General features: G+C 44.9%; 1 protein-coding gene across 21 annotated transcripts in view; it reads right to left on the bottom strand.

The window, feature by feature from the left end:
- The window catches only part of AFDN (afadin, adherens junction formation factor), an 866,421-nt gene that overhangs the window by 353,488 nt on the left and 496,379 nt on the right, over positions 1 to 16,554 (bottom strand). For 16 of the 21 annotated variants that reach the window (XM_063917625.1, XM_063917611.1, XM_063917620.1 and 13 more), the window contains exon 9: positions 12,063 to 12,107. The exons of the other annotated variants lie outside the window; for them this stretch is intronic. In XM_063917625.1, coding sequence (XP_063773695.1) covers positions 12,063 to 12,107 — 45 coding nt within the window. The remainder of the gene's footprint in view (positions 1 to 12,062; positions 12,108 to 16,554) is intronic. 21 annotated transcript variants of the gene reach the window in all.

Here is a 16,554-nt window from a genome sequence, read left to right as displayed (position 1 = left end):
CATAAAAGAAAATTTGGGGTTTATTTTTTTATGGCCAGAGCAAAAATCATGTTTTCAAGTTGGCACTGTCGCATGTTATATTAATAACCATGTTCACTGTAATAGTGGTTCTGTTCGTGGTCTGATACTGAATCACAAAAGTATGTTTTGTCCGTACCCATGAAATACACCACGTTTTAGCACAGTTACAGCAATATGCAAACTAACTAATGGTGTTGGATATGACATGACTTCAGGAAAGAAAACTACTACAATATGAAACTTCATGGATACAAACAGTAAACTAGCAGAGATACAAAATATTTGACATAACAAGGAAATCAATTTCAATGTGTCTTGGTTGTGTTTGAGCCATGCAACACAAGTGTTAGATATGTGTAACATACCAAACAATAACAATAGTTATTTTAATGGGGTGGTCTTCTGTTTGCCGGCGGTCGGGCTCCCGGCGCTCAGTATACCGGCGCCGGGAGCCCGACAGCCGGAATACCGACAATTATTTTCCCTCGTGGGGGTCCACGACCCCCATAGAGGGAGAATAAAATAGTGTGGCGCGCGTAGCGCGCCACCGTGCCCGTAGCGTGGCGAGCGCAGCGAGCCCGCAAGGGGCTCATTTGCGCTCGCCAAGCTGTCGGTAAGCCGGCGGTCGGGCTCCCGGCGCCGGGATGCTGGTCGCCGGGAGCCCGACCGCCGGCCAGCCGTAGTGAACCCATTTTAATGAATAGGATTTTAAATACCTACCAGTAAATCCTTTTCTCGTAGTCCATAGGGGATGCTGGGATGGTATTTTAGTACGGTGGGGGTATAGATGGGGTCCAGGGGAGCCGGTGCACGTTAAAACTTCAACATACTGTGTGCTGGCTCCTCCCCTCTATGCCCCCTCCCACAGCTCAGTCTAAAAAACTGTGCCCAAAGGAGACGGAACATACTTTGAGAGAAGGAATACAGAACAGAGGAAAACAGAACAGAATAAAACTGAACATAACAATGAGATAATATCTACAACATGCAAATATATCTACATATATAGCCATATACATATATATATTATTTTCTACATACACATGTATAAATATATATCATAACCATAAGATAAAGCTGGAAATGAGTGAATCATAACTAGCATACAGGTAAACTACAGTAAAGGATCGCAAAAGCTGATCCCAAAGAACTGAAAGGATAGCAAGCTGATCCAACCAAGTTTCACACACCAAAAATAACTTGTTTTGCAGGAATTTTAACGAAGCACATAGGTGAGCGCCCAGTATCCCCTATGGACTATGAGAAAAGGATTTACCGGTAAGTATTTAAAATCCTATTTTCTCTTACATCCATGGAGGATACTGGAATGGTACTTTAGTACGGTGGGGACGTCCCAAAGCTCCCAAAAAAGGCGGGAGTGTACCGAGAAACCTGCAATACTGAATGACCATACTGAGTCTCCTCTGACGCCAGGGTAGCGTACCTAAAGAATTAGACAATGTGTTTGTAACAGACCATATAGCAGCTTGGCATAACTGTAAAGCCGAAACTCCACAGTCAGCCGCCCAAGAGGAGACCACATACCTTGTACAATGGGCTGTAATGGACTATGGTATAGGCAAGGCTGCCAATGAGTAAGCTTGTTGTATAGTGAGTCCTATCCAGTGAGCAACAATCTGCCTTGAAACAGAGCAATGTATCTCATTTGCATCATGTAGCACAAAATAAACGTTATGGTAAGAACATACCATTGATAACGGTATTTCTCCTAAGTCCACAGATAACAATGGGATATGATGGAGCAACAGCGGATTGGCACCAAACGATCAAAAGCTTTCAGGCCTCCCAGGATGCAACGGGCCCGTCCATATATCCACGCCCACTGGCTCAGGCAAATCAGTTGTATTCCAAAGCACTAGGCAGGAACATCATGTAGAGCCCTAATCAGGCGAGAAGAACACACATGCACACCCTTCCATACAAGAAGGAAGAGGTTAGTGAGTAGAAGGATCCTCAAATCAGGTGCGTCAGGGTGGGATCCCTGTGGAACCTGTGGACTTAGGAGAAATACAGTTATCAACGGTAAGTTCTAACCATAACGTATATTTCTCCGGCAGGGTTCACAGGTTATCCACAGGATAACAATGGGATTTCCCTAAGCAATTTAGTGGTGGGGACGCTCCTGATTGGACAGGGGAAACTTACGACCGAATTCAGCGTCATGAGAGGCAAAAGTACCCAAGGCATAATGTCTAATGAATGCGTTAATGGAAGACCATGTGGCTGCCTTACATATCTGTTCTGCTGAAGCACCATGTTGTGCTGCCCATGAAGGACCTACCTTACGAGTAGAGTGAGCAGAGACATTAACCGGAACAGGGAGATCAGCTTGAGAGTATGCTTCTGAAATAGTCATTCGAAGCCATCTTGCCAGCGTCTGTTTAGTAGAAGGCCATCCTCTCTTCTGAAATCCGTTGAGAATAAAGAGAGAATCTGTCTTTCTGATGGTACTGGTACGATCCACGTAGATTCTTAATGTCCGGACCACGTCCAGCGACGCATCTCCCGCAGAGTCCCGATACCTGAAAAGCCGGGACTACAATTTCTTCATTAAGGTGGAATTTTGACAGCACCTTAGGAAGATACCAAGACCTAGATCTAAGAAATGCTTTATCTGGATAAAAAATCAGAAAAGGGGAATGACATGACAGCACTACTAAATCTGATACTCTTCTAGCTGATGCCATAGTCAGTAGAAAGAGAACTTTAGCTATCAACCATTTAAGATCCACTTTATTAAGTAGTTCAAACGGAGCAACTTGAAGAGCTTTGAGGACTAGACTTAAGTCCCAAGATGCTGTAGGAGGAACAAGAGGAGGTTGAGCGCGCAGCATTCCCTTGAAAAAAGTACGCACATCTTGTAAATTGGCAATTTTCTTTTGGAACCTTACAGTCAATGCTGATACTTGAACTCTCAAGGAAGCTACCTTCAAACCTTTATCCATTCCTGCTTGAAGGAAAGCTAAGACCCTGGAACTCTGAAAGATTTCGGGTCCATTCGCTTGCCTGAATGGCGTGTCGACTGAGAAAGTCCGCTTCACAGTTTAGGACTCCCGGAAAGAATACTGCGGACAAGGCTGGGAGATGGAGTTCTCCCCAATTTAGAATGTAATTACCTCCTTCATTGCTGTTTGGCTGCGGGCTCCTCCCTGAAGGTTGAGGTACGCTACTGCCGTTGCATTGTCCGAGTGGATCTGGACTGGTTTTCCTTGAAGAGTGTCCTTTGCCTGAATCAGTGCCATGTATATGGCCCGAAGTTCTAACAGGTTTATTGCCAGGCAACTTTCTTCTGTGGTCCATTGTCCCTGGAACCATAATTTTCAGGACAATGCTCCCCTGTCCTGAAGACTGGAATCTGTTGACAGGATCTCCCAATCTGATATCCAAAAGGGTCTCCCCTTGTCTAGATGGGACGTCTGTAGCCACCAGGCTAACGACTTACTTACCTTTTCTGAAAGTACTATAGTCTGATTCTTTATTGTCTGATGTACTCCATTCCATCTGGCCAGAATCAGATGCTGCAGAGGTCTCGAATGGAATTGTGCATACTCCACCATGTCGAATGTTGACACCATCAAACCCATCACTCGCATTGCTGCGTGAATTGATACTGTTTGACTGTGTAACAACTCCTGAATCCTTGACTGTACCTTGGATATCTTGTTCCGAGGTAAAAATACTTTCTGCAGACAGACTTGAATCCAGTACAGCCCCCAAGTGAGGCATACGTTGTGACTGAACCAGAGACGACTTTGCCCAATTTATGAGCCATCTGTGCCTCTGCAGACATGTTGTCTGTTGGAGATGGCACAGGAGCAATTCCTGGGATTGTGCCAGGATTAAAAGGTCATCGAGGTATGGAAAAATTCTTATCCCCTGCTTGCGGAGATAAACTGCCATCACCAACATGATCTTGGTAAATATTCTGGGGGCTGTGGCTAACCTAAAGGGTAAGGCCTGGAATTGAAAATGCTGCTGGAGGATGGCGAAATTGAGATAACACTGATGGGACACTGCTATAGGAACAAGTAGGTATGCATCCTGAATATCCAGGGATACCATTTAATCCCCTGGTTACAAGGCCAAAACTATGGAGCGTAATGTCTCCATGTGAAACTGTGGTACCCAAATGTATTTGTTTAGCATTTTGAGATTGAGAATGGGTCGAAAAGCACCATTTGGTTTCTGAACCAAAAACAAGTTGGAGTAAAAACCCTGTCCCCGTTGTGCAGGGGGTACTGGAATGATTACTCTTGACTGAAGCAATTTCTGAACTGCTTCTTGCAAGGCCCTTGCCTTCGCCTCCACCCGAGATGGACTGGTGCAGAAGAACCTTCAAAGAGGATGCTTCTTGAAGGGGAAAATATAACCTAGAGATACCACTTCTTGCACCCGCGCATCTGTTGTAGACTGTTGCCAGATCTGTGCAAACTGAAGAAGCCAGCCCCCTACCCTGGGGTCCCCCAGGAGGAGGCCCGCAACATCAGGCTGATGGCTTATCTTCTGGTTTGGAAGCCGGCCCTCTGGTAGCGCAATGCTTCTTTGACTTACCCAATTTATTGTATTGGGGCTGTTTACAATCACTTTTTCCCTTCGCTTTTCCTTGCGACCGAAAAGGCCAAAAAACTGGACTGGGATTATATGTGGAAGGAAACTTGACCTTCTTGGAGTCTGCTTCTGACTCCAGAATACTGTATCTGTCAATTCTTTACCAAAAAGAATATTTCCAGCAAAAGGCAAAGATTCCAAAACCACCTTAGATTATGAATCAGCTTTCCGCGTACGTAAGCAGAGTTTTCTGCGAGCAGCTATTGTTGAGGCTGGTGCCCTAGAAGCAATAGTACCCATATCTAATGCCGCATCTTCCAAGAATACTCCAGCCTGTTTAATATGAGCTATTATACGATTTTGTTCTTTAGAAGCTGAGAAAACATCCTCTTCCAGTGCATCAGCCAAGGCAGCCACTGCCTTTGCCATCCAAGCTGAAGCCATGGCTGGCCTTATGACTGCTCCAGACAGAGAAAATATGGTTTTCAGAAAACCACCCACTCTCCTATCCATGACATAATTTAATAAAGTTGACGGTAAAGGCAATATAGATTTTCGCACTAATCGAATTACATGCGTATCTATTTTAGGAGCCACCTCCCTTTTTAAACAGTCCCCTGCTGAAAAAGGATAATTGGAATCCCATTTCTTGGGAATTCTATATTTTTTATTGGGTGTAGCCCAAGCCTCTTCCATGATTTCCGTAAGCTGGTCTGACCCTGGAAACTCAGTCTTAACTGTTTTGGGACGTTTAAATACAGTTGCCTTGGTTTTAAACACCGGCTCTGCTGAATCCTCTAAGGATAGAATGGCCTTCATAGCTCTAATTAATTCAGCTATATCCACTGAGCTGAGACCCTCTTCCTCCTCTTCTTATGCCTAAGTAGAGTAAATTGAATTTTCATCTTCCGATGAATCATCTTGTGTAGCCTGTGAAGGCGAAGGTTTACTTACCATCGGTTTATCAGCTTGTTTCATATGAGAAGCTGCTGGGGGTAATTATATACCGTAGGCCAGTAGCTACATGTATGGGTTAATAGTGTACCCCATTCCTGGTAAAGGAGCTGTAGGAATTACCCGTTCAGCTATACAGGACAAGGTCTGTGCAAACACAGGCAAAGGTGGATTCATCTGTACCTGACGTTGTACAGGGATCTTCCTTGTATTTTGCTGAAAAGCAAAACAATTTGCACATAAACCATCCTGAACCAGATCCTGAGAGGATAACACAGTTTTGCAAGAAAAACATGATTTGAGTTTTGGTGTTACTGTAAGTGTACCTTAGTCACTTTTGCCGCTCTTAGACATGATAAATAAATCAGCACTTTCACAGTGTACTACACAATTTGTGACTGTAATCACTTTAACCTTCTAAAGTGATATCAATCTAACCCTACCCATGCACCAGCATTGAGGATCAGAAGAAAACTGACAAACATATATTAAAGTCAGCAATCACACTAGCAGTCAGTCACATGTTATATATTAGTCATATGAGCACATTATCAACTACAAACACATTTTAATGTATGTAGAAGTACATATTACTGAATCCTGTTCTACACAGATCTACCGTATTAAGAAGCATTGCGAAGAAAACCACAGTAAATGTACACAGACTCATATGCAATAGGCACTTAACTATTCATACTTAAAGTAGATAGAAATTTAGTGACCAGGAGAGCATCTAACTCCCCCTGCTGACATAAACCGTAGGATTCACAGCCTCATACTATTCCTGGTGCCTAAAGATCCCTAAGGCCTAGCGCTGGTCCACCCGCGGTGGCAGCCACGTCAGCTACTGTTTGGTAGTCTCCTCCCAATACAGTGCGGCTTTGTCCGTATTCCATCTACTAAGCGGAATCAATGCCTTACCTTCTCTCCGTGATCTGGCCACAGCCTGGTAACGGACACAGATGCTTGTTAAAAAAGCACTGTACTTGTGGGTAAGCGTTGTCGCGGCCCAGCGGAGAGTTGTTGGAGCGACTCTTTCTAAGCGTATAAGACGCTGTTTAGAAAAGATCACTCAAAAAATTAGTAAGACTAAAAAATAACATAAGAAAGCTTAGGGCTGCTAAAAGGAACAACATCCCTCTGACCATGCTCTGGCTCCTGCCGCACCAAACAATAAACTGGTGTGCCTGGCCCAGTGGGCGGGGATATATGTATGGGCCCGTTGCATCCTGGGAGGCCTGAAAGCATTTGATCGTTTGGTGCCAATCCGCTGTTGCTCCATCATATCCCATTGTTATCCTGTGGATAACCTGTGGACCCTGCCGGAGAAAGGATAGTCTGATATTCTGATACGAGCAATTCTTCTGACATAGTCAATGCTCGTACTACATCCAGTAATCTAGGAGTAGATGCATCATCAGTTAGAACCTGAACCATTATTGGTTGGTTGATATGAAATACAGATAATTTTTGGAAAGAACCTCTGACAATGAGTTCTGCTCTGTGCTTGTGGAAGGCAAGGTAGGGGCTTTTACATGATAGTACCCCTAACTCTGAGACCCTTCCGGCTTCGGATAAGGCCAACAGCATTACTGTCTTCTAGTGTATATATTTTTCTTCTACCGTTTGTAGTGTTTCAAATCAAGAATACTGTAGGAAATATAAAACTAGATTTAGATTCCAAAGTGCAGTAGGTGATGCAAAAGGCGATTGTACTGTATGTGTAATACACCCTTCAGGAAAGTCTGGACTCTTGGAAGCATAGCCAGTTGCTTTTGGGGAAAATTTTCTAAGGCTGAAATTTTAACTTTCAGCGAGCCTAGGCATAGGCCCATATCCACACCAGACTGTAGGAACCATAACAGACGACCTAACTCGTGATGTGACTACCTTTCTGGCTTACAGCATAGTTGTTGTAAATGTGCCTGGAATGACTTTCCTGGCTAAGATCTCCCTTTCAACTACCATGCTGTGAAACGTAGCCGCTATAAGTCTGAATAGACGAACAAGCCTTACTGAAGGTCTTCTCGAAGCGGCAGAGGCCAGGCCTCTTCTACAATCAGGGAGATACGGTCTGCGTACCACGCTCTGCATAGCCAATCTGGGACATTAGAATTGCCTGAACCTTCTCCCTCTTTTACTCTGACGAGTAAAGTAAAAGGAGAGAACAGATATACTGTTTGATAACTCCAAGGCGCCGTTAGCCGCCTCCTGCTGTCGCCTGTGGATATCTTCTTCTTGAACAAGGACACTGAAGCCTCTTGCTGTTTTTGAGAAGCCATCATGTCTATCTGTGGGCATCCCCACCGATACACTATCTGTAGTAAGACCTGAGGCTGAAGATCTCACTGCCCTGGGTGTAGGTCGTGTCTTCCTAGTTGCCTACTGTTATGAAGATGGCTGAGATAGCCATGGCATTACTTTCTGCCTAGAGAAGTATCTTATACTATTCTTATTGTTGCTGTTCTGCCTTGGCGGTTTATGTACGCCACTGCTGTGGCATTACTGTAAATGACCTGTTGTAGAGCATTGTAAATTGCCCTTAGTTTCAAGATATTTAGAGAGACTTAGTGTGGTTTCAGGACTAACCATACTAACGTCTGAATATCTGTGGCCTTTCCCAGAGGAAGAAGACTCTCTGAGATACTGTGTCCAGAACCGTACACAGAAACTGAAGTCTGAGTATGCGGTTAGTGGAACTTCTGTAGATTGAGACTCCCCAAGTAATGTCTTTATAGACATTTTTGTGAGAATGATGCTGTGCAATAGCTGTTTTCTGTGCCGTTATTAGGTTGTCGTCCAGATATTTTGTTTATTGAAGTAGAAGTTGTAGCATCATCTGCTCTATGACCTTTGTAATACTTTCAGAGCTGATGAAGGACCGAAGGATGAAGCCTGGAATTTGGTAGTGTTCCTTTTTGTAGGAACGCTAGATGATCTCCGCCATCACCTTTGCGAATGGTCATATCGGAATGTGGAAGAAGGAATTGTTGATATCTAAGGATACCAAGATCTCCCTTGTTTCAGTCATGTGGTGACTGCCCTAGCGAATTCCTTGTTGAAGTTAAAAGACCCTCATTATAAATTCAGAAACTTCAATCAGGAAAGGCCTGACGGAATCATTCGGTTTCGGAACTACCAAACAGGCTGGCAAATAATTCCTCGCTCATTTGACGAGTTGGAACCAAGGCAATTACCTGCGTCTGCAGGGTTCTGTGAATGGCCTCCTGTAGGGCTACCAGTCAATCGAGAAAAACTGGTAAACCTGAAGTGAAAACATGTGAGGCGGTACTCTATATTGTAGCCTTGGGTGTTAACCTACGCATCCTGGCAGGAGCATTTCAGTTGTGACTAAAATGTCTTAAGCGTGCACCTACTCTGAGATCCTCTAGGCACTGAGGGAGAGCGACATGCTGTTGGTTTTGATACTGTTGTCTGTAACAGCTGATTTCTATCCCCTACCTTCTGGGGCTACAGGCCAAATTTGAGGCTTCTTAATGGGACTAACCTGGGATTTGGTTCCTGTATTTTAAGGATCTGCACGGATATGCAAACAGTGGTTCACGGAGAATGACATACAGGTGCTGGGATGGACAGGAAACAGCCCAGACCTGAACCCCATAGAACATGTGTGATTCCATTTGAAAAAACTGGTACATCTGAGGCTTCCAACCAATAAAAGAGAATTAATTGAGGCTATAATTGTCTCATGGCACCACATAATAAAGAAGGAAGGGCTCCAAACATTGGATGGCTCAATGCCATGGCGTTGTGCTGCTGTCTTGAAAAATAAAGGATACCCAACGAAATACTGATAGGACAGTGACATCGTACAGGGATTTTCATCCTAAGTGTTTTTTTCACTGCATAACTTCCTTTCTAATGCAAATATTTGACCTCTGTTTATTGTGTTGAAGTCAGCATTTCATTTCATTTGATATATGAATCATTGCACTGTGTGAAGTGTAACGGTTTTTAGAAGTATTCAAAGTTAAAAAACATTAAAATTTCAAAAAGTGTCCGCAATTTTGCCCACCACTGTACATACTCCTCTTGTTTAAAAGTGGGTATTTTCACTTTGGGGACACTGTAAGGTAACAGCCGGCTTCTGTGGTTTGTGAAAATCCCAGATTGCACTAGTGTGTCCTTATCTGGAACCTCCAGACCTAGCGTTTCCACTCCCTGAAAATGGGTGTTGTTTCTTGATATAAATTCCTTTCACAGCTATCATGTGCAATACTTGTGTAACATGCGCTTTTTAGGCTTCAATGATAACAGAATTTTGAGCCCAGGTTCACAGAGAAACTGCACTGCTGCAAGTAATCTCTTTTAAGCGCCATGAGTCACTGGAACTTCTGTGAGGGGAAGTTTTTTTATCTCCCTTTACAGAGACAAAGAGGTCTTATTACATTACTGTTGGATCTTCTTCCCACTGAGGATCGGACACTTCAGTTTTTAACAGCGGACCTTTTTCGTCCATTTTCTTCCTGATTCCGACCACTCACTTCCGCCTTTTCCTATAGGCGAAATGAATGGTCGAAACTGACCTGCTTCCGACCGCGCGTGTCGAATACACACGGGCGAGTGTCAAATTTGCTCATCCTTTCCGACAAGTTGGAATCTATTTTTTCAACAGGGCGGGACTTCAATTAATACTGAAGTGGTGGAAAGTTCCTTTATAGACTTCTTAAAAGCTTGTCCTGTCTAGCAACAGCCAGTTCTGAGGTAATATTTGTCAATGTGGACAGCCCCACTGGTACCCCTGCTACAAGATTGTGATGCAAGCTTATACACTGCTCACAAATTTGTAAGCCCTCAGTGACCTGCTAATGTAGCTTTTTTCCCCACTTTTCTCCCACAGCAGAAACACACACTGGAATAAAACAAGTCTGAAACACTAGTTTACCCAGATAACTATTAGGAGAATGCACAGAGAATGGAGAACCAGCACACTCTGCCTTATTTGTTTAATTAAAAAACCTTAGCAAGGCAGCATTATACCGTAATCTTGTAAAAAATTTTAATGTTCAATGCATTTGCACATTTATCCCTCACTTTTATCACAGTTTGGATTTGTGAGGTCCGCGGAGGCTTTGGCGTTCATGCAGTCACAGTGCCTATCTGTAGTAACAGCAGTGAAAATGGCGCCTGCTGAGTGCTTTCCCTCTCTGTAGGACCTTTGCCCCTTGTAAATGGCGCGTCTGCTTCCTTGTTGTTTATACTGGCAGCTACTGATATATATTGCTGAAAGCAGTGCTCCCTCACTCTTAACAGCCTGAAATAGCCAGTCTTGCACTTTGCTGGTCGCAGTAGCTCTGTTTATGCAGAGCAGTGTGATCAGTGTGCTTGTATGCCGCCATTTGAACCAGGGACCCCGCTACTCGGGGCCCCGGTTTTTACTCACAAATATTCGTGTTTTCAGCTCTGATAGGGGTGGCGGCAGGCTGCGGGTGCATTCGTCAGCCTCTATGCGACTTCTGTACAACAGCCTCAGGAGCTAATGCCCTGTCAGCCGGGATTGTGGGCCATTAACCCTTTAAGAGGATGGAACAGGTCCCCCTCTAATGGGCCCTACACACCCGGCAATGTGCCGCCAAGGTGCCCGACGGTCAACCCGGCGGGGGCGGGGTGGTTTTTGGAGTGAAGTTTCTTAGGTTCTTCACTCCCCCCGTCACCCAGCTTCATAGCAGTGCATGCTAATATGGATGAGATTGTCCACATTGGCATGCATGTATAAGCAACCCGGCACCAACGATGAACGAGCGCGGTGCCGCACATTGTTCATCGTTGGTGCCTACACACTGAATGATATGAACGAGTTTAACCTTCATATCGTTAGATCTTTAAGTGTGTAGGGCCTGTAAGTCCCACGTAGCATACAGGTAGTTGCCAGACTATCCTATCTGAAAATAACATACATAAAATGAAATTGAAGAAAACACTCTTGAGCTCCACAGATTGTGACCGGCCCTGAGGGCACATTTTTCTAACCTGAGCTGTGGGAGGGGGCATAGAAGGGAGGAGCTAGCACACAGGATGTTGAAGTTTTAAAGTGCACCGGCTCCTCTGGACCCCATCTATACCCCCACCGTACTAACGTACCAGCCCAGTATCTCTATGGATGTAAGAGAAATTGTGTTTGTTTTTTTTATATAGGTATGTGCCACATGGATTTCATGACTTTTTCTGTTTTCAATTAGGTTATGATAAAGAGAGCACTCCTTCTATTAGGAAACTATACACATAATTGAACAACAGGCATAAATATGAAGGAAGGCTTAAAGTAGATGTGTGTGCTACAATGTTCTTCACAAAATTACTTGTCTGGAAACAAAAAATTATATTTTGGTGATAAAGAAATAATAATAATAAATATTATTATTATTATTATTATTATTATTATTATTATTATTATTATTATTATTATTATTATTATTGTTATTATTACTATTATATAGTGGGGGAAGCAAATTCTAAAAGAATGTTTTTGCAAACTGAACTGTCACTCATATTATTACCTTCATAGGAATGATAGCTGTAGTAGGTAAAGTGGTTCCTTCTGCCTGAGGACAGAACACATGCACAGACAGGACCCAGGAAAAGACATCATCAGCAGAAAAGAGACCATGCAGAGCATGCCAAGAGGAGAAGCAAGAGAAGACAGGAGAGGGTGAACTTGCAGATTGCTAACATCCAAACAGTATTGAGAATTTGTTTCAGGTAAGTGAATAACACTTCAAAATGCTTTAGTCATTAAAAATGGTCATTAGTCATTTTAGACAGCAAAATGTATAAATCTTCCTTAAGATGGACAACACACAAGATTATCAATCAAACCAACTAAATTGCTGGTTGGAACAAATATAGTCTGGTAATGTATGGGAGCGAATGACCTCAGTAAACGGACAAACAGTAGTTCATACAAATTGGTTAAATCAAACTGATTTAATACACTTGTCTTAATGAGTCTTTGTCAATTTTCTAGTGTTTGGGAGCAAATGGTCGAGATTTTGTTCCAGCCAGCAAATTAGTTGGTTGGTTGTTTAGATAAGCCACTGTTGCTATTGCTCTTAAAGAAGGGCATTTGGCTGGTAAATAACTAACAGCGAAAACAAATATGAACAGTGACAATTATTGCAAGTAAAAATAAGAATTTACTTACCGATAATTCTATTTCTCATAGTCCGTAGTGGATGCTGGGGACTCCGAAAGGACCATGGGGAATAGCGGCTCCGCAGGAGACTGGGCACAAAGTAAAAGCTTTAGGACTAGCTGGTGTGCACTGGCTCCTCCCCCTATGACCCTCCTCCAAGCCTCAGTTAGGATACTGTGCCCGGACGAGCGTACACAATAAGGAAGGATTTTGAATCCCGGGTAAGACTCATACCAGCCACACCAATCACACCGTACAACTTGTGATCTGAACCCAGTTAACAGCATGATAACAGAAGGAGCCTCTGAAAAGATGGCTCACAACAACAATAACCCGATTTTTGTAACAATAACTATGTACAAGTAATGCAGACAATCCGCACTTGGGATGGGCGCCCAGCATCCACTACGGACTATGAGAAATAGAATTATCGGTAAGTAAATTCTTATTTTCTCTAACGTCCTAGTGGATGCTGGGGACTCCGAAAGGACCATGGGGATTATACCAAAGCTCCCAAACGGGCGGGAGAGTGCGGATGACTCTGCAGCACCGAATGAGAGAACTCCAGGTCCTCCTCAGCCAGGGTATCAAATTTGTAGAATTTAGCAAACGTGTTTGCCCCTGACCAAGTAGCTGCTCGGCAAAGTTGTAAAGCCGAGACCCCTCGGGCAGCCGCCCAAGATGAGCCCACTTTCCGTGTGGAATGGGCTTTTACAGATTTTGGCTGTGGCAGGCCTGCCACAGAATGTGCAAGCTGAATTGTACTGCAAATCCAACGAGCAATCGTCTGCTTAGAAGCAGGAGCACCCAGCTTGTTGGGTGCATACAGGATAAACAGCGAGTCAGATTTTCTGACTCCAGCCGTCCTGGAAACATATTTTCAGGGCCCTGACTACGTCCAGCAACTTGGAATCCTCCAAGTCCCTAGTAGCCGCAGGCACCACAATAGGTTGGTTTAAGTGAAATGCTGAAAACACCTTAGGGAGAAATTGAGGACGAGTCCTCAATTCCGCCCTGTCCGAATGGAAAATCAGATAAGGGCTTTTACAGGATAAAGCCGCCAATTCTGACACGCGCCTGGCCCAGGCCAGGGCCAACAGCATGACCACTTTCCATGTGAGATATTTTAACTCCACAGATTTAAGTGGTTCAAACCAATGTGACTTTTGGAATCCAAAAAAAAAACTACATTGAGATCCCAAGTGCCACTGGAGGCACAAAAGGAGGCTGTATGTGCAGTACCCCTTTTACAAACGTCTGAACTTCAGGGACTGAAGCTAGTTCTTTTTGGAAGAAAATTGACAGGGCCGAAATTTGAACCTTAATGGACCCCAATTTCAGGCCCATAGACACTCCTGTTTGCAGGAAATGTAGGAATCGACCCAGTCGAATTTCCACCGTCGGGCCTTACTGGCCTCGCACCACGCAACATATTTTCGCCAATTGCGGTGATAATGTTTTTGCGGTTACATCCTTCCTGGCTTTGATCAGGATAGGGATGACTTCATCCGGAATGCCCTTTTTCCTTCAGGATCCGGCGTTCAACCGCCATGCCGTCAAACGCAGCCGCGGTAAGTCTTGGAACAGACAGGGTCCTTGCTGGAGCAGGTCCCTTCTTAGAGATAGAGGCCACGGATCCTCCGTGAGCATCTCTTGAAGTTCCGGTTACCAAGTCCTTCTTGGCCAATCCGGAGCCACGAATATAGTGCTTACTCCTCACCATCTTATCAATCTCAGTACCTTGGGTATGAGAGGCAGAGGAGGAAACACATACCCTGACTGGTACACCCACGGTGTTACCAGAGCGTCTACAGCTATTGCCTGAGGGTCCCTGGACCTGGCGCAATACCTATCGAGTTTTTCCCAACGGTTTATAATCCTGTGGAAGACTTCTGGGTGAAGTCCCCACTCTCCCCGGGTGGAGGTCGTGCTGAGGAAGTCTGCTTCCCAGTTGTCCACTCCCGGAATGAATACTGCTGACAGTGCTATCCCATGATTTTCCGCCCAGCGAAGAATCCTTGCAGCTTCTGTCATTGCCCTTCTGCTTCTTGTGCCACCCTGTCTGTTTACGTGGGTGACTGCCGTGATGTTGTCCGACTGGATCAACACCGGCTGTCCTTGAAGCAAAGGTCTTGCTAAGCTTAGAGCATTGTAAATGTCCCTTAGCTTCAGGATATTTATGTGAAGTGATGTCTCCAGGCATGACCATAAGTCCAGGATATTCCTTCCCTGTGTGACTGCTCCCCAGCCTCGCAGGCTGGCATCCGTGGTTACCAGGACCCAGTCCTGAATGCCGAATCTGCGGCCCTCTAGAAGATGAGCACTCTGCAACCACCACAGGAGGGACACCCTTGTCCTTGGTGACAGGGTTATCCGCTGATGCATCTGAAGATGCGACCCGGACCATTTGTCCAGCAGGTCCCACTGGAAAGTTCTTGCGTGGAATCTGCCAAATGGGATTGCTTCGTAGGAAGCCCCCATTTTACCCAGAACCCTTGTGCATTGATGCACTGAGACTTGGCTCGGTTTGAGGAGGTTCCTGACTAGCTCGGATAACTCCCTGGCTTTCTCCTCCGGGAGAAACACCTTTTTCTGGACTGTGTCCAGGATCATCCCTAGGAACAGAAGACACGTCGACGGAACCAGCTGCGATTTTGGAATATTGAGAATCCAATCGTGCTGCCGCAACACTATCTGAGATAGTGCTACACCGACCTCCAACTGTTCCCTGGATCTTACCCTTATCAGGGAATCGTCCAAGTAAGGGATAACTAAAATTCCCTTCCTTCGAAGGAACATCATCATTTCGGCCATTACCTTGGTAAAGACCCGGGGTGCCGTGGACCATCCCTACGGCAGCGTCTGAACTGATAGTGACAGTTCTGTACCATAAACCTGAGGTACCCTTGGTGAGAAGTGTAATCTTGATGTCCCGAGACATCATGTAGTCCCCTTCTTCCAGGTTCGCAATCACTGCTCTGAGTGACTCAATCTTGAATTTGAACCTCTGTATGTAAGTGTTCAAAGATTTTAGATTTTAGAATCGGTCTCACCGAGCCGTCTGGCTTCGGTACCACAATAGTGTGGAATAATACCCCGTTCCCTGTTGCAGGAGGGGTACCTTGATTATCACCTGCTGGGAATACAGCTTGTGAATGGCTTCCAAACTGCCTCCCTGTCAGAGGGAGACGTCGGTAAAGTCGACTTTTGGAAACGGCGAGGGGGAGACGTCTCGAATTCCAATATGTACCCCTGAGATATTACCTGAAGGATCCAGGGGTCTACTTGCGAGTGAGCCCACTGCGCACTGAAATTCATTGAGAACGGGCCCCCACCGTGCCTGAGCTTGTAAAGCCCTAGCGTCATACTGAGGGCTTGGCAGAGGCTGGAAAGGGTTTCTGTTCCTGGGAACTGGCTGATCTCTGCAGCCTTTTTCCTCTCCCTCTGTCACGAGCAGAAAAGAGGAACCTTTTGCCAACAAAGGACTGCGCCTGATAATACGGCGTCTTATTTTGAGAGGCGACCAGGGGTACAAACGTGGATTTCCCAGCTGTTGCCGTGGCCACCAGGTCTAAAAGACCGACCCCAAATGTCCCCTTTCAAAGGCAATACTTCCAAATGACGTTTGGAATCCGCATTACCTGACCATTTTACTGGTAGAATTGGACAACGCACTTATACTTGATGCCAGTCGGCAATTATTCCGCTGTGCATCATGCATATATAGAAATGCATCTTTTAAATGCTCTATAGGCAATAATATACTATCCTTATCTAGGATATCAATATTTCCAGTCAGGGAATCCGACCATGCCAACCCAGCACTGCACCTCCAGGCTGAGGCGATAGCTGGTCGC

This window comes from Pseudophryne corroboree, chromosome 4, assembly GCF_028390025.1.
Source record: "Pseudophryne corroboree isolate aPseCor3 chromosome 4, aPseCor3.hap2, whole genome shotgun sequence".
NCBI lineage: Eukaryota > Metazoa > Chordata > Amphibia > Anura > Myobatrachidae > Pseudophryne > Pseudophryne corroboree.
The sequence above is the reverse complement of the archived record's forward strand: the minus strand, read 5'-3'. Positions and strand labels throughout refer to the sequence as shown.